General features: G+C 40.7%; 1 protein-coding gene across 1 annotated transcript; it reads left to right on the forward strand.

The window, feature by feature from the left end:
- Positions 1 to 3,069: 3,069 nt before the first annotated feature.
- On the forward strand, positions 3,070 to 9,923 carry CD24 (CD24 molecule). The gene is made up of 2 exons (XM_089530646.1): positions 3,070 to 3,214; positions 8,402 to 9,923. The coding sequence occupies exons 1-2, from the start codon at positions 3,140 to 3,142 to the stop codon at positions 8,567 to 8,569; spliced, it is 243 nt and encodes an 80-aa protein (XP_089386772.1). The 5' UTR covers positions 3,070 to 3,139; the 3' UTR covers positions 8,570 to 9,923.
- Positions 9,924 to 21,585: the final 11,662 nt, after the last annotated feature.

Raw genomic sequence — 21,585 nt, forward strand, 5'->3', positions numbered from 1 at the left:
CACTTAAGTTGTTTCATTGTCAAACATCAGGTGCCACTATTGGTGTTATGGCAGTGAAAGAATTTTATAGAATTATTTCCGCCAGTGCCTTTTCTTTCCACTTGCTCCTGCCCATGGCCCATGTTGGAATGAAGAATGCTCATTACAGCTGTAGCTTTTAACATATGCATGCGGAAGAGCACGACTAAACATGAACAGGAATGGGCAGCTGCCATATAGAATTTGGGCTGACATTGTCAAGGGAAATGTGTGTGCGTGTGTGTGTGTGTGTGTGTAAACCACATCTGCAGCAGCAGTTAGACAGTTTTGCAAATCTAGTCTACAGATACTTTTAAGCACCCACACTGAAGCCTACAGAACAGCTGGTCCGAAAAGCTGCTCCAAATTAGTAGCTACACATGCATAGTCGCTTTCCAAGAATGTAAATTAGGCAAAGTGGTTTAACTTTAATTGTAGTTCTTTCTGTTATTGGAGACTGAAGAAGCAGAAACTATTCATTGAGGAAACTTACAGCACAATATATATTTATACAGAAAGAAGTCCTTTTCAATTCTTTGGGGCTTATTTTCAGGTATAGGATTGCAGACTTAAATACTTCTGGACTACAACCAGAAGGTGTGGCCCACATTGTAAATTTTCATTGCTTTTCATTACAGATGATCAGTTGTCATATTTAATAGTCATTTACAGTAGAAATCTGTTCCTTGCATACTCAGAAGTATGAGTATCTTTCTTTCAGTTAGTCTCAAAGGTGCTACAAGATCCTTTTGCATACCAACCAAAATATTACATCCAATTAGTAGAGAATAAAAACACAGTTCCCCAATTAAGAGATGAAGAAGGACTGTGACACTGTCTCAAATAAGTGGGTTGGCAGTCTTTGTATAGCTACCTCATGCTGGACAGGGATGGAAACAGTGGTAAATTATAAACATAGGCTTCCCATATTCAGCCATTTTAGGAGGCAGCATAAGCACAGCAAGCACATTTTCCAGTCCTCTGAGTAACCAAAAAAACCACAAGAATTACAAGACACAGTCATACGACTACTGTCATCTCAAGGAGATGCTTTTCAGGAATGGGCATTAAGAGTATGGATCATCAAGAGAGAATGAGGATTTAGCTCTTATTACTTATGCTTTTTGCAGCTGTTGTGTTGTTGTGTGCCTACAAGTCATTTCTGACTTATGTCAACCCTATGATGGAGGGTTTCTTCATAGGAAGTTTACCATTGCCATCCTCTGAGGTTGAGAGAAAGAGTGAATTGCCAAGGTCACCCAGTGGGTTTCCATAGCCAAGTGGGGATTCAAACCCTGGTCTCAAGTCACAATCCAACACTCAAACCATCAGCAGTGCTTTAAAAATAACAAGAGGTGTCAGGGATTTAGCCTAAAAGCCTATTGTGTTGATACATAGTGAATGAGAGGCACTCTGCACATGATGGATGGGTGTGTGTGGGGGGTGGGGTGGGGGGGATATAAGTGAAATTTAAAAAAATATGACTAGGGCAATAATCAACACTGCCACTGGTGCGAGAGCAGGCCCAGCGTGTCCTGAACCCACCAAAACGTAGCCCCAGATCCTGCTTTAAAAATGCCATTCTCTTAGAAAACATGTCTCTGCAAAGAAAGAAGGACATATATGAGTATATGCAGAGTGCTTTCCTGGCTTCATGTTGTTGTTGTTGTTGTTGTTGTGTGCCTTCAAGTTGTTTCATACTTATGGCGACCCTAAGGCAAACCCATCACAGGGGTTTCTTGGCAAGTTTCTTCAGAGGGGTTTGTCTTTGCCTTCCTCTGAGGCTGAGAAAGTGTGACTTGCCTAAGGCCACACAGTGGAGTTACATGACCAAGCCAGGATTTGAACTCTGCTTTCCACAGTCAAAGTCCAACGCTGAAGCAACTACACCACCACGTCCCGGCTGACTGTCCAAATAATGACCAGCCATGCTGTCCACACAAATGGATTGGACTGAAGCTGCTAGACCAGAAAAGGTGGATCTTTTCCAGGCCATCTTGATCCCCAGCACTTAGTGAGCCCTGAGAAACTACAAGTCCCCCCTCCCTAACCAGGGTGACCAGATGTCCCCCTGATCAGGCCATGTCCTACATTTCAGCCTTTTGTCCAGAAGGAATTCCACAATGTCCTCCATTTTCCGCATGACCAAGAAGCACAATGCAAATGTTGAAAGGGTCTCCTCCCCTTAATTTCAGCACAGAAGACAAATGAAAGAATAATCCAAATGTAGATTCAGTCAAGTCTTTGCTGCTGGTAAAGTGCACTTTTAAGCATTTCTGTTGCTCAGAGTTCTGTAAGTATATTCCAAGCCAGCAAAGCATTTTGACAAAGATAAATTAATCAGAAGAATGCGGTTGAGTTCGTAATAAAATACAATACATGTCTTTGAGAGCCAGTGTGGTGTTGTGGTTTGAGCATTGGGCTACAGCTCTGGAGATCAGTGTTTGAACCTTGGCTTGGCCATTTGAACTCACTGGGTGACCCTGGACAAGTCACACTCTCTCAGCCTCTGAGGACGGCAATGGCAAATCCCCTCTCAAGAAAATTGCCAAGAAGCCCCGATGGAGTTTATCACATGGGGGGAATCCAGTGCAGAAATGGGGGTTCAAATCAGGAAGAAAATCCACACAAACAGGTTGATTTTCACACAGTGTTGTTGCTGAAGTGGTGTTAATCCGAACGGAAAGTAGACTGCAAAATGGTGCCATGGCATAAAGTGGCCAAATCATGTTTGTGTTTCAGAATATCGTTTGTATATGTTCAGTACTGTGAATAGTGGTGTCCCTTGTACAAAATGGGACCTCAGAATGTTTACACGTGCTTCATATTGTAAAGGGCAAAATGAAGGTTTGCTTTGTTGTTGTTGTTGTTGTTGTTGTTCTAAGTGTGTTCTTGTCTGGCTTCCTTCTCCAGAGGCTGGGCTGGGGCTGCCCAGCAGAGGCTCCAGCCCCCGAGCCATGCATGCTGCAAGCGCTGCAGGAGGCCTAGGAGGCGGAGGGAAAGCCAAGCAGCCGCCCCCGAGGCCCCGGGGGCGGAGGAGCCGAGGGAGGCACCCCATAAAAGCCCTCGCCCGCCTCTCCTCCTCCAGGCACCAGCAGCACCGGCACCGGCATCACTGGAGATGGGGAGGGCGCTGGACGGGCGGCTGGGCATGGGGCTGCTGCTGCTGCTGCTGGCACTCCTCTTGCCCGCCCAGGTGAGCCCAGCTGCCAGCCCCCTTCTGCCCAGAGGGACTCCTCCTCACTTGGGGCAGCAGGCTTTGGGGATTTCCAGGGGGCCATGGCTGAAAAGCATGCCTTGACTATTGCTAGCAGTCTTTGCAGCTCTTCTTCTTCTCCTTCTCTCCCGCCTTTCTCCCCAGACAGGCGCAGGTCCTCCTTTTTTCTCCAGTGTCCTCCATTTGGGGGCATGATGACTGAGAACCATGGCTTTAGATTTCTAGGAGTGTCTGGAGCTGTTGTATTGGGGCAGGTCCTCCCTTTTACTTCAACATCCTCCATTTTGGGGGCATGACTAAGAAGAACTTATTTGTGTTTCTAGGGGTGTTTGGAGCTTGTATGGGGCAGGCCCTCCCTTTCTCTCCAGGGTCCTCCATTTGGGGCCATGATTGAGAAGCGTGGATTTAATATTTCTGTGACTGGGTTTTTTTAATTTTCGTGGTTAATGTCCTCTCTTTTTCGTGACCGTCCTCCATCTGGGGCATGACTGAGAAGCAAGAGTTTACATTTCTGGGGCGGGGGGTGTTTAGTTTTTCGTGGGTCATGATCTCCCTTTTCCTTGGCTGCCCTCCTTTTTGTGGGGCCCTGTCCTCCTTTAGGGTTCTTCTTGTGCCCCCTTTTTTCCCTGGTGCCCCCTCCTTCCCTCCAGATGGGGCCTGCCTCTCCCTCTGCAATGGGGCCCCAAAGAGAGCTCTGTGTGGGGAGAAACAGATCAGGGGATCCTTTTAGGGGCTCCAGCACCCTCTAATGGGGTTTCCTTGGCAAGATTTGTTCAGAGGAGGTTTGCCATGGCCATTTTTCTGAGGCTGAGAAAGTGTGACTTAACTAAGGTCAACCAGTGGGTTTCCATGGCTGAGCTGAGATTCAGACCCTGGTCTCTCCAGAGCCCTAGACTAACACTATATATATAGGCTCTACTTTTAAGCTAAGGTTATAGAAGAAAGCCAAAGGAGGACCGAGGGTAATAGCTAAGGCTAAACCACAACACCAAACTGACTAAAAAAAATGGTGAGATCTTAGAGACCCAAAAATCATCTCTCCTGGTCCACTTTAGAGCCCGGATTCTGGATCTCTAGAACTCTGCAATTGCAAGCCTTGCATCATTTTTCCTACCTAGGAGGAGTTGGCTCCTCTTGTTTGCTTTAAAGAAAGCCAGCATGGTTTACGTGTTGGACTACTAGCACTCTGGAGACCAGAGTTTGAATCCCAGCTCAACCATGAAACCCACTGGGGTGGCCTTGGGCAAGTCACACTCAGCCATGGAGGATGTCCATGGCAAACTCCTCTGAAGGAACTGGCCAAGAAAAACCTATGATAGGCTTGCCTTAGGGTCACCATAAGCCAGAAATCGAGTGCCAGGATGGCATAGTGGTTTGAGTGTTGGACGACTACTCTGGAGACCGGGGGTTCAATTTTCCATTTAGTCTGGAAACCCACTGGGTGACCGTGGGTGAGTCACACTCTCTCAGCCTCAGAGGAAAGCAGTGGCAAACCTCCTCTGAACAAATCTTGCTAAAAACGCCATGATAGGGTCGCCATAAATCGGAAACGCCTTGAAGGCACACAACAACATTGCCACTTTCTTTAAAACCAGCATTAAAAGGCACCCCTTGGTCTTCTAGATACATGGCTGTGTTGGGACTGGGTAGGTCTATTGCACTCTGCCTTTCTTTGGTTTTGGTCTGAGATCTTAGCCTAAAAGGAGAGCCAACATATATAGTAAAAAATCACTATTACTTGGAGAATCTGTAAGTGTTCCAAGTTACACAAAGTTCCTTAGTAGCAAGCAAAGTGTTTACCCATAGCCTTTAAAGTAAATTTCCAGTGATACAGTCTCTAAAAAGCTTAGGATGGATAAAAGAGGAGGTAACATAATCTTCTTGTGAGTATGACCCCCCTCTTTTTAAGCTAGTAAAAAGAAAAAGGATAAGAAAGCCCTCCTTGAAAACTTAATGTTAGGGGGTGCTGGGTTCTTTGCTTTGTTTAACTGGAGGGACATCTATTTCCTTTCTGTAGTTGGCTGAAGACACTGTTCAAAGACTTGAGCTGCTGTCTGAATATTTATTCAGAAGCCCTGCTGCATTTAATGAGACTTGGTCGCACCATAATAAATGTTCATGATTAATTCTAGGTAGTCTGGGTTTTTTAAAAAATTCAATAATTGTCTGACCCTGCTTTTTTAAATCTTGTGTAAGCAGATGGAAGAAATAGAATTTAACCTGGTGGTTAAAATAAAATAAACCAAGTTTTTCTATTTAAAGAACCTTTCGAATACACAGTAAACTGTTTAAGGGCAGCCCATTTTAGATAAAAGGATAGTGAAACACAAACTTACTTCCTGAGGACTTTCAAAAAGTGCCTGAATTTGATTTTTTAAAATAAATAAATAAATAAATCACAAAGTAGTGTTCCCCATGAACCCCACCTTGATTTGCATTGACTGCCTCCTCTTGTGTGAGTCTGAAAGAATGGGCTCACCCTTAAATCAGTCAAAATTGTGTTGGGTTAATACTTCTTCACATCGCCAGCTTCAAAAAGCCGATGATGAGTCACGCTTCTGCCTGCCTAGTGGGCTTAAGAAACATAGCTGAAATGATAGGAGAAGGCTTGATAAAGGATTAGCAAATCAGGGAGAGAACTAAGATGAGGCAACAGAGATGGTAGCCAACTTGGGCTGACTCTGATCTGAGACAGGTATTTTGGGAGCAGGCATGAACAGATCAATGGTGGTGATTTGTGCACCATATTTGCGGGATTTTCTCTTTGAAGTCCCTTTTGGATAGCACACTCACCACTGCAAAAAAAAAGTGTTATACAAATTGTCACCATAACTCCCCTTGCTTTCTGAGCCCTTGGCAAGAAAAATATCCTATAGCTTGTTCTGATATGCCACAAACCTAAGTGGTCTCTTTGGAGTAAAATACTCTCCACATAAATTATATGTATTGAATCTGAAAACAACAGGCTAACATGAGTGTTAGCAATGTCCTATGTTCTTAATGGAATGATTGGCCATAACTTGAAACAGTACCGAACAGCTTTATAAGTTTATGCACTAATCCCAGAGAACTAAGGATCAAAGTGGCAGTCCTGCAAACAGGCTATTTGGTTTAGGAAGAATATTACGTACCAGTAGGGCTGCAACAGCTGTTACTGCTTATTGTAGCACAAACTGTTTGCTTTCCCAAATCTTGTAATTCAGAATGATCTTCCAGTTTTATTAGATATTCCAAATAGTCTTCATGCATCTGCTGAAGTCTTGGCATTTTGATTTGGACAAGATTTGTATATTTCTCTTGAGAAATGTATATTTCTTTGTCTGAACTCCTGTCCGCTGAAACCTCCAATACTGATATGTGCAATTACCTTGGCAGTGTTACCAGCAAATCATATCAAAATAATTGTGGAAAAACAAATTAGTTAGAAGGAAACGAAGGTTTTACTGTGTGGGTTTTTTGTCCCACTGAACGTGGCTTGTAAAACAAAAGCCCTTGATAAAAGTTTAGTCCTGTTAAATGGAAACAGAGGATGATCATGGTATCTGACATCTGATAGTTGATTTGGGAGGGGTGTATGTACTCGTCCCACTTGTGCTACAGGCAAAACAGGTTTTTGTGATGTAGGCAGAGCGTTCCTTGTATGTTTTTTTTAAAAAACTGTTGGACCAAGCAGTGACCAACAATAATGGAATCTGTATGTCTTGGAAAGCAAAGCCCCTTTCAAACACTGGCAGCTTCATGAAAGTGCCTCATTCCTAGCCCTGCTTGGCATGCAAAAATGGAATTAAAATCTTAAGTTGGTGGTATGTTGTTGGACAGATAGGATCCTGTGGGGAAAAGATGGACCTTAAGCAGAGATGGTTAACTCTCCAGATGATGATGTACTGCATTTTCTATTATCCTTTAACATTGGATATATTGATTAGGCTGATGGGAGATGCAGTCCAACAACATCTGGGCAGCAACAAGTTATCCACCCAGTCCTCACCTGGTCCCAAACTGTTTAAGTGATTTTTAGGAACGATCAGCACTTTAGTCTAGGAATAGACTGGTAGTCAGTCAGCAAAGACTGGTTGCTATCAGAGTTTTTTAAAAAAATCTATTTTCTTGTTCTACCCTTAAGTATTTCTATTGATACTATATCAAGTAACAACATCTGTTTGTAGGGTGGCATATTTACTTCCACTGTGAGTATTGTAACCGCTGACTGTAAGATGGCATGATCCTGAGTAGGGATATAGTCAGCTTCTTTCCCATTTAGTATTAGTTCTAGCAGTTTATCACATAGGCTTTACCAGTAATTAAAATGCATTGGGGTTTTTTTTAAGCATTTGATTTGGGTGTAACTAAAGAAATTAGCACAGAAAAGATCTAGCACCAAAAAAGGTAGAACTTGCTTAATCAGAACTTGACTGATTAAAGAGGCTCTTTATTTAAATTATTTTCACTGAATATGTGTTTTGCTAATATCAGATATGTAATAAATATTTGAATTATTTGCAAATACCTTAAGTATCCATTGGTATCTAATAGCTCCTCCAGGTTTCATGGAGCCATTTCATGTGCAAGGCCATACTCATATCTGGTATGTCCCATAAAAAGGGTTATTTTATTCTGGTTTGCGTAGCTAACATTCTACTAGTCCTATACCTGCTTCCCTCAAATATAGCTTACTTGAATCATGCTATTAGGGATGTTATTGTGAAACAATAAGGAGTTGGTAGGGAAATGATCCTTTCTTCATGACTGAAGAAATAGAATAGAAATGTGTATGTTTCAGTCAGAAGTTTACCTTAAGGCACCAGATCCCTTCTGATATTGGAAGTTAATCAGGGTCAGCTCTGGTTAGTCCTTGGATAGGAGACCACCAAGGAATACCTGGTGCTGTATGCTATATTTCATAGAAAGGAAATGACAGAACCACCTCTGAGTATTCCTTGTCTGAGAAAACCTTATGAAATTCATAATGTTGTGATAAGTTGACTGGTGAATTGAAGGCACATGTACGTACACACATATGCACACGTCAGCCTGAAAAAGACAGAATATCATGCATTATTAGTTGTTTTAAGATGAAAGTTGCTTGTTTTAAGATGAGAGACATGGGAGAAAGAAAGATGGGATATTAACTGGTTGCTTTATAACCTTTCTTAATTGTATATTTAGACAGGTGGTGAAAATGGAACAACTGTATCCCCCCCAAACAGTACTTCAAGTGTGACTTCTGTGCCACTTAGCACGCTGAACATTACCACACCAGCGGGACATGGAAACTCCCTTCAATCAGCTACTGGCCTCTTCATTCTTGCCATCTTTCTTCTATATGTTTGTTAAGATATCCTGGCTGGGAAACAACCACTGTTCACTACCAAGTTCCCTGAACCATCTGAAATGGCTAGACTCCATATCCCAGCATGAAGGAAAACCACAGAATGTTTGCACCAAGCCAGTACAGTTTATGCAACTGTTCAGTTACTGGTACCAGTCTGACCAAGCCAACTTTCCCTGAAAATCAATTTGACCATGAAGAGCCAGGAGGCAATAACTGAGCTCCAGTAGTCAGTGGCTGGATCTGGATGAAAAATACAAATTGACTGGCCGTGGATAATGACTACCATGAATAATATAGGAGAGAGTTTATGAAGCTATGCAAAATAAGGACTTCTAATCTGAAAGAAAATGAAGCTTGGCCTCGAAGCTTCTAAAACCTCTAGAAAATGCAAAGGGTGCTGAAGTGGTTTCTTCTCTGTTCCATATAGGAGGATGTATCCAGCAGAAATAGTTCCATCCACAATTTCACTTTGGGATTTCCAACAAGCTTTAACTGAACAATTCCACCTTCTTTCATTTTAATGTGTGGCTGTTCTTAACTAAGCCTGTGTAGTTTAAACCCTATTGGAAATCTTACTTCTTCTGTGGTATTTCAGATTTTCTATTTTATTAAAACTACAAGTGAACCAGGCGTGCAAGCAACAACAACAACAAAAGTTTTTGGAAACCATTGTGATCAGTTTCAAATGGCCTATAATAAAACAGAACAAGGTCAGATGTTCGCCACTACACTTTTACTGTGATGCCTTCATATTCATGACAGCCTCTTCCTAAAATAAAGTCTCAGAAGTAATTTCCAAATGTTACTCTTGACCTGGTACAATTTCTAAGCTATTTTTCTTTTATTATTGAAGTAGATCACACTCAGCCAGGCTATGTTATCAAACAAAAATAATGAAGTGGTTAAGTCTTACATTTAAGAATCTTAAAAGTACATATCTCTTAGAGAATGAAAATGACATACTTGCACTCACAGTTCCTGTATAAAATGTTCTATATAATTTGGACTAAAACTGGCGCTATGATATAGATTCATTGATCTAAATGCTTGGATTTTCAGAAATATGGAGATGTTTGTTCATGGTATGATGTCCATAGAAAGTCTTGTCTGGTTACTATGTGACTGTAGCTTTAAACAAACCCCATCCTTTGACCTGATTGGGTACCAAAGATCTAACATCTGCATTGGATTGTCAAGTACTTGTATGGTGATGTCCATAAAATACCATGCTGGGGGTATGTGTGCATTCCTTCTTCTCTCTTTTGTATCAAGTACTCTGTTTGATTTTGTGACTATATGTGATTATTCTTTCATTTTAAATTGGGCAAAATGTAAATAAAAAAATCTGGTTTAAAATTTGTGTTTTCTGGCTTCTCATGTAATTAAAGACTTCAGAGTGTTCCACTGTAACTAAATTAGTGCAAACACATGACAGATGAGGAAGGACCTCTGTATGATACTTTTGAGATGGGTAAAGAAGAAAGTATGAGTAGCCTTTCCTGGCAATCTTGTCAGTCAGTAACATCCCATGTGAGAGAGGCTATCTGCTTCCTTTAAGATTTTCCAGAATAGATGACTCACAAAAGTTGTACTGTATAGGTTAATGATGCTGTGTATCCGTTAAGAGTAGTAATAATAATAATAATAATAAGAAGTTTCATCTTCTGGTTGATGGCTTCAAGACTATCAGCCAGTGGGGGCTCACGGAGTACAAGAGAGGCTCACACCAAAATATAGTTCCCCTTCAGTGCATGCTAACTTGGAAGTGGGATGCCCATGCTAACTTGGAAGAGGGAGATTAATCTAGTTTGGAATGGGCAAAGTTTGGCCTGCCAAATATTTTTGTACTGCATCTGACAGCAGCCAATGTAGAAAAATGCAGGAAGTGCTAGTCCCAACATCTGGAGAGCCATGTATCACCCTAACTCTGACATGAAGTTTTGTTTTGCCTGTAACATAATGGCTGCAGATTCTGTAATACAGTTCAGTGTGTATAAACAGCTACCTGTACCTTAAACAATCATGACCACTTATTTGCATAAGAACTGAAATGTGGTAGGCCTTCATTCACGCATGCAGTCTTATTACCAAGTGCCCTTTTTTGAAGTCACAGTGCATAGGTTTTATGAATATCATGTTTACAGAGTTTGCTTCATGGTTGCACACTTACAAGCGATGTGTGATAACATGGGGGGCAGGCAGGAGAAATGATGCAGCTTGCCAATATCCAGCAGCCCTAATGCTTAGTCAAGGATGAGGGATGTTGAGAGCTGCAATTCCACAGCATCTGGAAAACACAATTTCCACCTCTGACATAGAGGCTTTTTTTCCTCCAGTGCAAAACTTTAGGGTATAAAGGTTTAGAACATAGCAGTTCTAGTAAATGAAGTGTCATTCACAAATGATAAAACAACATGCCTAGTGACCTGACCAATTTGACATGATTCATTCTTATGACTTGATTCAATGTCTTGCTAGATTCATCACTAAAAGAAAATGGAGTCATTTGCAGGGCTGTGTCACCAAATGTACCACATTTTTTTTAAAAGGAGAGAACTATGTAGATGCTTTTTCTATTAGGAATAAAAAGCATCTACATGTGCTTGGTTTTTGGTTTTTTTTAAGGAGTTGAGGCACAGCATTGCATCTTATTGTTTTTGCTTAGTTTCTCTTTTCATCAATCTGGAAAGACAACATTGAATCAAATTATATGAAGGAGTTGTGCCTCGAACTAGAAAGCAAGGCTTCTATTCATTCAGTGTTTTGAAGGGTCTGATTCTGTGGTAAACAAATGCAGCTTGTACCACTTCCAAAAAGCCTTTACTCTCTAGTATCGAAAGTGCTCTTACTTTGGTATCATAAAGGGGGAAAGGATTATGATATTCTAAAAACAAAAGCCTTTCAGTCACACATCATGGGACTTGAGTGTAATGGAGGGTGAGACCACTTCATGCCTCTGAAAAACCACACAAAAATATGATCATGCTAACATTAGGTTTGTTTCTGTTTTGTTTTATGAAGCAAGGAAGGGGCTTACGTGTTGTTCTGCTATGGGATATCAGTTAACTAATGGTTCACACAGCTTCTGTTAAAGTCAATAAAGTGTGAACAAGAGGTTCAGGAGTTTTTTTTAGGGAAAGTACATTAGGTTTCAGGAGCACTGGGCAGAAAACACATGCCCCCTTCCATGACTTCTAACTATATTAACCTGTAATAAGTTCTATCTCCCCTGTTCATTGATTTAGAAAAAAATAATCAGGTAACCTGAGAGGTACTGCTAGTGTAATTTCATGAAAGGACAATGGAATCATTGAGGAAGAAACAAGCACATAGGAGAGAGAACAAGATGGCTTTATTAAGCCAGAGGGGGAGAAGCAAAGCAGCCTATACATTTAATACCCATTTAATCAGGGATGTCAAATAAATTGCAACATCCCCTGTACATGTAGCTTTGGATTTTATGGAGTTACCTAATGAAAATTTTATCTGGATAGGGTTATCTTGGAAGCTGTCTTTAAAACAATCCGCCTTCTGTTTGGCCATGCTTTCACCTTCCAACATAATCTAGCGGCATAGAATACTAGGTGACTGTGGGAATTGATGTGTAAAAATCCCAAGACATAGTTCTTGTTACTCTGTGCAGGTACTGACATCTTTAGTTTGCCTAGGTCAGGAATTCTAGTGAATACCTGCAGTACAATCCTATGCAACCTTTTAGTGAATACAGTACCTGCAGTACAATCCTATACTCCCTGGTGGAGTACGCTCCATCAATTCAAATGAATTTATTATTAAGTCAGCATGCATAGAATTGTTCTTTTACAGTGGAATCCTAACTTAAAGATACCCCATCTGGAAGAATTAGTATTAGGCATAAGCATCATCTTCCAACAGAAAGGCTGTTCTGCTGCCAGAAACCACTTCTCGTAGCTGATTTGAGATCCACCGACAGAGCAATCTGCTGATAGATCTGCTGCCTAGGATCTGCCATTAGAAGAATGAAAAATGGAGTAGAGAAGGAATGGTATGAGGAACATTTCTGTCAAATCCAAATCTCCTCCAGCCCAGAGATACAGCTGCACACTGGCACAAAGTAAGGGCAGGGCAAGATAACCCTAAACAATTTCCACTATTCCTAGGCTGGGAGATGTTTGGCTTTAGCACAGCTTCACTAGGCCTAGTATTGGCATAACTGATCCTTGGCCATCTATGCTGGTTAGGATGTTCTCTGAATCTGAAACCATTTAAATTAAAATCTGGCCTGCTGCTGATTTGACAGGAGGGCTGTGTCTATAATTTCCCCAAAAGAAACATTTTTAAATGTAACATCTGCCATCTCCATGTTTATGGATTTTTCCTAAGCACTAAAATTAACCCAAAATATATTTTATGTTTTCCAAAACTGTGGTATTTTACCAACTAACAAATTTATTATATAATATACTTTCATAATATGATCTTATGCTGGAATAAATTTATCAGTCTTTATATCTGAGTTTCCTTTGTTTAGCTGCAACACACTAACATGGCCACTGCTCTGGAAATAATTTATTACATATTTTGATCTGTCTTTAGATCACTTTAAAGGAAACTAGTAGTAACAGAAGTGAAATTCAATATCAAAAGGGGGGGGGGGGGAATAGAACAACATCAAAAAGGTAGAACCTCAGGAGCCACATAAATTAGCCAATAGTATGCTCCCTCTTCCCCGCCCAGCATGATGTATTGGTTTGAGTGTTGGACTGTGGCTCTGGAGACCAGGATTGGATTCCCACTCAGCCATGAAACCCACTGGGTGACCTTAGGCAAGTCATGTGCTCTCAGCCTCAGGGGAATGCAGTGGCAAACCTCCTCTGAACAAATTTTGCCAAGAAAAACCCATGGTAACCTATGATTTATGGAAATGACTTGAAGCCACACAGCAACAGCAACAACATACTGTACTTTCCCCTATCTGACAACCTGAAGACTTGGACTACATCTCAATGATACTCAGTGATAATTAGATCTATAATCTAGCACATGTGGAGCATGCTAGATTGAGCCAAACATAACTTGCCCAAGAAATGAATCAAACACAATCTGTAGAAGTAGAAGTAATGGGAAATACTGCATTGAACTCCCAGCCCAAATTTGAATTACTAGCTTAAAGTCCAAGTTGTGTTTTAGTAACCTGAATAGGCTTTCTCTATCCCTGAGATTCCCCCCCCCTCTTTTCAAACACTTTCTCATAAAAGTTGATTTGACGCTTGCTTATAAACCTAATGATTTCCGTTATTTGTCATACATTTATCAAAATCACCTCCTTCTTCGCTTCAGATTATGTAAGGTCCCCTAACAAACCTTACAATGGAGCCTTTGTGTTCAAAAGGTTCTGCATGTATTTTAACATGCATACCTTAAAAGTAATTTTTGCCAGTGTCTGCTCATTGCTTCCTTTCAGACGTCTGGTTTCAAATTTCCATATGTGGCTGAAGTTGTTATGACATAGACTACAGTCAATGACTATATTGTGATAGGAAAAACTGCCAATCTCTCTTCCTCTAACTCATATTTTGTGCAACAGAAAGCAACTTTGAAATAGTATCTCAGCTTGATTAGGCAGAATGCTTTTATAATACTGGAGCATTTAACAGACGTTACATTGGACTCCTGTGAACAGGAAGTATTATCCAGAGACCAGTTAGTTAAGTCTGCCATTTTGTCTGCAATCGTTTAAAGAGCACCTTTAGGCACTTAGCTATTTACAGTGCAATCTTAGACATGTCGACTTGGAAAGTAAGCCCCACCAGGTTCAATGGGACCTACTCCTAGGCAAGTGTATAGGATTGCCACCTTCATGTTTGAAGCCTTGTTGTTTGCATTATTATGTTGAAGCCATGAAAGGTAACTAGATCTCTTATTCAGTTATCAGCTTCTGATTAGCCAAGTGAAACTCTCAGCTTCCTGCTCATGAATGCATAATAGACTTGCTTTAGTCTTCATGCTCAGACTCTTAACAAATGATCCAGGACTATAGAGGAAATGTGATTGATTCTGTATGATTTAGCCAGTTTTCTAAGTCTTTCTTCCTTCAGAGATGACCACATTGTTCTTCAGGAACTAGTAATAACACCACTATAAAATTTGTGCTGCATATAAATGAATACACTATTTTTCCAGGTTTCTAAATGTCATCTTTTGTGTTTAGTTAGCAAGTTCCAACTTCAGATATGGAGTAATAAAAAAATTAAAAACTAGACAAGACAGCAATCTTAAGATTTGGATATAGTCTTCGTTTTAATGTGAGCCTGTGATACTAGTATTCTCTTCCATGATCTAGGAGAAAAGACTTACTTGGAAATGAATTAAAATATTAATTTTTTTCTTTCTTTAAAAACAACTAATGATTCAGATCTGAGGACATACTTCCTAGACCACAGATACTTTGGTTCTCAGGCATGTGCCAGAAATGCACTCAACATAATTCACTTCACTTTGGTTTGAACCAACCCATCTCCTGAAAAGGAATCAATTCTTTTGTTCTATTTTTTCAACTATATGGTGTTAAAATATCGATATGCCAATGTTCAATTTAAAATTTAAATCATATAGAAGAAACCTTTCAAATAAATTGAAAGATCTAACCTATAAAACAGAAATGAAATTTAGTTGAGCTAACAAAATAAGACAGAAGAAAAAAGAAATTAAAGTTCTAATGAAAAAGGGAAGTATTTTCCCATTTGCCAAGACAGGGCAGGTAGGAAGTTAAACAAATGTCTTTCAAAAGAGAGTTCCTGAACATCAAGGATGCCCTAAAGAAAGCCTTGTTCAGAGCAGTGGTGGGGAGTCTGTGGCTCTCTGGATGTAGTTAGATTACAGTTCCCATAATCTGTAGTTAGTCTACAGTTCCCACATCCAGGGGGGATAGAAACTGATATTTAACAACATTTGTTGTGGGTGCCAACCTATGATTTCCCTACTGAAATCTTGAGCACTGTCTCTTCAGAAGATATCAAGTGCTGGAGGATATGTAGGCACAATGAGTTCTACAGGAGGAGAGTTTCCTTGAGATGTTCAGGAATCAAGTCATTAGATTTTTAATAAATATGAATAATGAGAGATGGAGATGGACTGGCATCTTGTTTAAATATCTCACATCGGGGACAATAGGAAAATAGTCATTGACACCTAATATAAAAGGAGGGCACTGATACCTGCTGTACTGGCTGAAGATCCCTAACTACATTCATGACACAGTGTACCCTGTGTCATTTGTTACAGTCATGTGATATGGAAACAGCAACGTATGAAGGAAGGTAGTCTGCAGCAGATGCAGATGACTATCAATTAACAGGCGGTCGAGGTGGCAGTTGCTACCTGGAAATCCAGGTGTGATGTTGGATCAACCAATAGCCCCAGGAATTTGCTCCTTACAGAAAAGGATGACCTATCCCAGGGGTAGGCAACCTATGGCCCGCGGGCCAGATGCAGCCCAGCGAGGCCTTGGGACCGGCCCCAGCCCGGTCTTGCCGTCGATTGCCGCCGGGGTCTTTGGGGGGTAATTGTCTATAGAAGCCTCAGAAACATGCATTTATATTAAAAAAATTTCATGTGTCCTCCATTTTTTTTAAAAAAGTGTCTTCCATTTGAAAACTTTGTCCTATATTTGTCCTGGTTTATTTATATATTTAATTTTTAAAAGAAATTATTTAATTATTTATTTTTTGGCTTCGGCCCCCCAGTTGTCTGAGGGACAGCAACCCGGCCCCCGGCTCAAAAAGGTTGCCTACCCCTGACCTATCCAGACAGGCATAACCCTAATCAACTGGTCAACTGAATCTCCCACTTTCTTCAAGTTTGCATTGTCTAGGTGGAGTTTGATTCAGCCACACCTACTGGTTGCAAATACCAGTTTAGAGACCTCAGTGTCTTACCAGGATTTGACAAGAAAGTGCAACATAGCTGGCCGCAATAGTAATACCAAAGGCAATACCTTCTGATGACCCGTCTTTGGAATTTTGTGTAAATGATGGAAAGCATGTAAGATAAAATTGAGCCCTGAGACACCCTGCAGGATAGCTTCCATGGGAGTGAACAAATGTCCCAGCTTTACGTACTGAAGCCTATCCTGGAGCAAAAGGTAGAGTCACCACAGTCTTCCATTCTGAAAGGCAGCTGAGAAAGATTCCATGCTCTATCATGCTATCACTAAGGATCACTAAGATCCATAGTTTAATATATACAATTTAGGAATTCTTGAGGAAAGTATAACCTAGTTGGATTGGATGAAATGTAGGTAAACAAAAAGCAGCAGTCATGGCTGTATTAGCCAGGGAATTCTGGGAAAGTTACTTTTAGGGATTGCTCTCTGAACGTTACCATACAGAACAGATGTTTGTCTGTAAGACCTTTTGAAATTCAAGAGACAGATATCCAACCAGTAAGCAACCTAAAAGAAGGCAGGCAGTCTCCTTGAGAAAAGGATGTAACTAATGTAGATAGACATCAGTGGAAGGCTGTCATCCCAAAACTTTAATTCCATTTGATTTGTCCAGCCCTGCCTCCAGATCACTCAAAGGCCTCTGTGAATGAATACATTAGCTTGCTGGTGACTTTGGATGTGTCCCTGTGAGGTCTTTACTGTGTACAAATTGTCCTTCCTCATGCATAATTTGGGGGTGGGGAATGTTTCCAGATCACACTCCTAGGCTTCTGTCATTCATTCCTTTCTTTCTTTTTTTGTTTTTCCACAGAAAGGATGGTATCCTATTCATTAGTCCCAACTAAAATAGACCCATTCAATCAATTGTTGAATGATGCATCAACATATAGACAAATCAGACTCATTCAATTGGTCTTATCTGGCCAGGATTGACAACAGCATATAAGGTGGAGGGAAATACTTTTTTACAGGAGCTATCTAGAAAGCATTATTTTTCTTGCTGGAGTGATTTTGCCTTTTGTTGCTTGGTATGACTGGAATTAATTCTTGTAGATATAATGGATTTACTACCTTGCTGATAGTGTTTTTATTTTAATTTGGGGCTTTGACATATTTGGAGATGTTGCTGTGTTTTGTTATACTTATTATCATTCATTGACTTCCTGCCTCCCTCTGTTTTGTTGTTAGCTGCCTTAGATTTCCCACTTGAAGCAACAAATGAAAGAAAATGAAAATTCCAGAAAGTTGCTATAATGTCTGAATCTGCCTTCCTTTTAGTAGCTCCTTGCATCTTTTAATCTGGGATGTAATACCTGTGGCTTGGCTTCTTGCCTCCCTGAGGGCTATTACATTACTTACACAGTGAATTGTTCTGGGCAAGTTACTCTGTTCTCTTCAGGATCAGGCTGTAATTGGAGATGATGCTGAAGTTCTGTGACACTTCATTCTCAGGTCGCAAAGTGTTTCTTCTCTGTGTTATGTATGCAGCAAAATGTATTCCTTTGCTCAGCGATAGTATGACCAAAGAAAAGAGGAATTTGGTTGTCCAAATACTGTTGAGAGGAACCCTACAGATTCAAGTTTCTGAAGAGTTGTTTTTGACAATAGCTATTGCTATTTGTGTTTAAAGCAAGAATAAGAAGCTAGTCCAGCTTTACACTTGGGACCTGGCAACACAATCAAATCAAAATGACAAGAAAACTATAAAGGCTATAGTTATACTAGCTCAAAGCAAAGGCTTCAAAGCTTGTTTTCTTCCCTTGGTATTATTTTGAACCTGAAAGCAATAGCAAGTATATTTCTATACCACTTATCATAGAATCATAGAGTTGGAAGAGACCACAAAGGTCATCCAGTCCAACTCTCTGCCATGCAGGAACTCTCAGTCATAGCATCCCCAATGACAGATGGCCGTCCAGCCTCTGTTTAAAGACCTCCAAGGAAGGAGACTCCACTACACTCTGAGGGAGTTTGTTCCACTGTCAAACAGCCCTTACTGACAGGAAATTCCTCCTAATGTTGAGATGGAATCTCTTTTCCTGGAGCTTGCATTCATTGTTCCAGGTCCGTCTGTAACAGCAGAAAACAAGCTGCCTCCCTCCTCAATATGACTTCCCTTCAAATATTTAAACAGGGCTGTCATAATATCACCTCTTAATCTTCTCTTGTCGAGGTTAAACATCCCCAGCTCCCTGAGTCTTTCCTCATAGGGCTTTATGCTTTCCAGACCCTTCACCATTTTAGTCATTTGGACACGCTCCAGTTTCTCAATGTTCTTTTTGAATTGTGGTGCCCAGAACTGGACACAATGGCCTGTTACAGACAGCCAAAATAAAGCTGCTTCAAGTCACAGTGGAGGTATGGTGTTTCAATGATGCATGCATCCTAAGAGTCCAGAAGCCACACCAAAGCCACACTCCAATTCTTAGGGCTGGAGCGTGGCTTTGGTGCGATTTCTGGACTCTTAGAACGCATGCATCATTGAAACACCATATCTCCACTGTGACTCGAAGCAGCTTTATTTTGGCTGTCTGTAACAGGCCAATATTTCAGGTGGGGTCTGACCAAAGCAGAATAGAGTGGCACTACTACTTCCCTTGATCTCGACACTATACGTTTATTGATGCAGCCTAAAATTGCATTGGCCTTGTTAGCTGCCGCATCGCACTGTTGACTCATGTTTAATTTATTATCTACTTGGACTCCCAGATCCCTTTCACATGTAATCTCATTCAGTCAGGTGTCCCTCATCCTATATCTGTGCATTTCATTTTTCCACCCTAAGTGCAGTACCTTACATTTCTCAATGCACCGAAACACTCCCTAAGCGGATAGGAGCTGTCTTAGACATTGAATCAATTTTGAGTATAAATTCAATATCCTGGATCGATCTTTTAAGGTCCAAACTAAAATCTTGGGTGGAATCATTGCCCCACTGACAGGTAAGGGATCAGCTGCAACTGTTCCTATTTGTTTCCTTGAGGAGACCCTCCAAACCCTCTATCTGCCTCCCACTGACCTTTGCTATGGGACCTTTCATGGTGAAGTTGGCACTGAAATGACTCCCAGCTATCTCTTGTCTAGAGTTACATTTTGGTACTCTCATAATCCATCATGGCCACTGGGATTTGGAGAGCTGTAGTCTTAGGAAGACACTTTAGGAAGACACTTTCCAAGTTCTGCTTTTGACTGCAGGAATCCCCTGTTAGCTTCTCTCTTGCCTCCCCTCTGAACACTTCTGCTGGCTCCAGGGATGACTTTTTGCTCAAACCTCACTGCCACTTTTTTTCTCTGCTCCAGACTGTGACAGTTGGATGTGAAGCAAAAGTGTAGTCAACCTAATCATTCTGTTTACATTTTCTACCACCACCACCCTTCAGATATGCCTGAAGTTTCAACTGCTTCAGTAATTGTGTCATGATTCTAACGGACTTCTAATCTAAGAAAACAGGCATTAAACTCTGAGTTCCCATTTGCATTTTTTCTCTTTCATTTTTACTCATCCAACATGTATGTGAATAATTCTGAATGGGCACTTCATACCACACCATAATTTGTTCTCCTGGCTAATTTCTACCCTGCTGTTTTTGCTATCATCTTCTCACTATTATCAGTTATCTTCTCAGCTATGCTTTCTCTCAGTTGTATTACTCCATTCCCTCTGCAGCCCCCTCAAACATCTTGAGTTTTTAAAATAAGCATTTCCAAAAGCTTTTATTTTCATATCCCCCTTTCCTCTGCCTCTAGGCTCTTTAACAATGTGATCAAACCACTTTGCATCTTCCCATCTCCAGCCTTCCTTATATAGTCTCTGCATAGGATGATCTTGTTGTCATAAATGGGGCCTTTGAGAATGGCCTAACCCTGTCCCATTTTGGTCCATGATGCTTTTCTATTCCTGCCACAACAACATTTCATCGTTTCATCTCTTTCCATATAGTGAATGTCAGCGAGTGCAGATTATCACAAATGAAAGTGATGTCTGTGCACAAAAATAATATCTCCCTCACTTTTGGACATGCACAAGAGTATGAGCAATCACAAAAGGAATTGTTGGCATTTAGCAGTGTGTGTCTAAATCTAGTAAAGCACCAGTGTAGTGTTGTGGTTTGAGTGTTGAACCAGGACTCTGGGGGGTTAGGGTTCAAATCCCTGTTCAGCCACAGAAATCCACTGGGCAAGTCACACTCTCAGCCTCAGAGGGAAAACAATGGTTAACCAACTTGCCAAGAAATCCCCATGTTAGGGTCATCGTAAGTTTGTATTGACTTGGAAACACACAATAGCAGCAGCAGCAACAACAAATCTAAATCTTATGCTTCTCAGAAATAATCCGGTACTTTTGATGGCATTCACCAAATATTGGACATTTACTGCAATGTCTGTCTCTGAGATAAACATGGCTAAAGAAAATTCTTCATTTAGTTAAACTGGAAGCTCAAGAAGGATACAGTCCATCGTGACTGTATATAAATCTATCCAGCTATCAATCTGTTCTTTCTCTCCGACCTCTCTATCTCTTATTTAGCACTACAGAAGTGCCCAGGGTAGATGGCTTACAGTTTCAGTCAGGCAAACAAAAAAGATGTCCTGTTGAGGGAATAGTCAATGAAATAGGATAAGCTTAGAGCAGACAACACAGGAGAAGATGACACTACTTGTTTAGCAAAGGCTTAGTGGGATAAACAGATCTCAATGAAGGATTCAAAGGAGGAAAAATAGTTGTATCTTTTTCATTTAAAATTGTCTTATTATGATACTAAAAGGCTCAAATGCTGGCTTTTTCTGTTCCTGATCACAAATAGTATCTTTCTATATGTAACTTTTAAAATCCAATGTAAAATGGAGGCTTTAGACTCCAAAGTTCAATAAATTCTTATTTTTCTTCACCATACCTGCATTTCTATTAGCTTTGCCTTGCTCCTCTGCATTGAAGGGCGCCCATGTCTCACTGAAAATGTTGAACCTTGTGTCTCTTGAATAAATGCTTCACTTGCCGATTTCTGTGTAGATGTTGCAGAAGGCAATTCTTACTTTGGTCAAGAAGCAAAACCTCAGGAGGAGAAAGAAACATTTTTTTTAAAGTGTATAGCC

This window comes from Sceloporus occidentalis, unplaced genomic scaffold (assembly GCF_023333645.1).
Source record: "Sceloporus occidentalis isolate IW3139 unplaced genomic scaffold, rSceOcc1.0.p SCAF_6, whole genome shotgun sequence".
Classification (NCBI taxonomy): Eukaryota; Metazoa; Chordata; class Lepidosauria; order Squamata; family Phrynosomatidae; genus Sceloporus; species Sceloporus occidentalis.

Coding starts and splice junctions, on each gene's coding strand:
- CD24 (XM_089530646.1), top strand. CDS start 3,140: ATGGGGAGGGCGCTGGACGGGCGGCTGGGCATGGGGCTGCTGCTGCTG. Junction 3,215..8,401: donor CACTCCTCTTGCCCGCCCAG/GTGAGCCCAGCT, acceptor TTGTATATTTAG/ACAGGTGGTGAAAATGGAAC.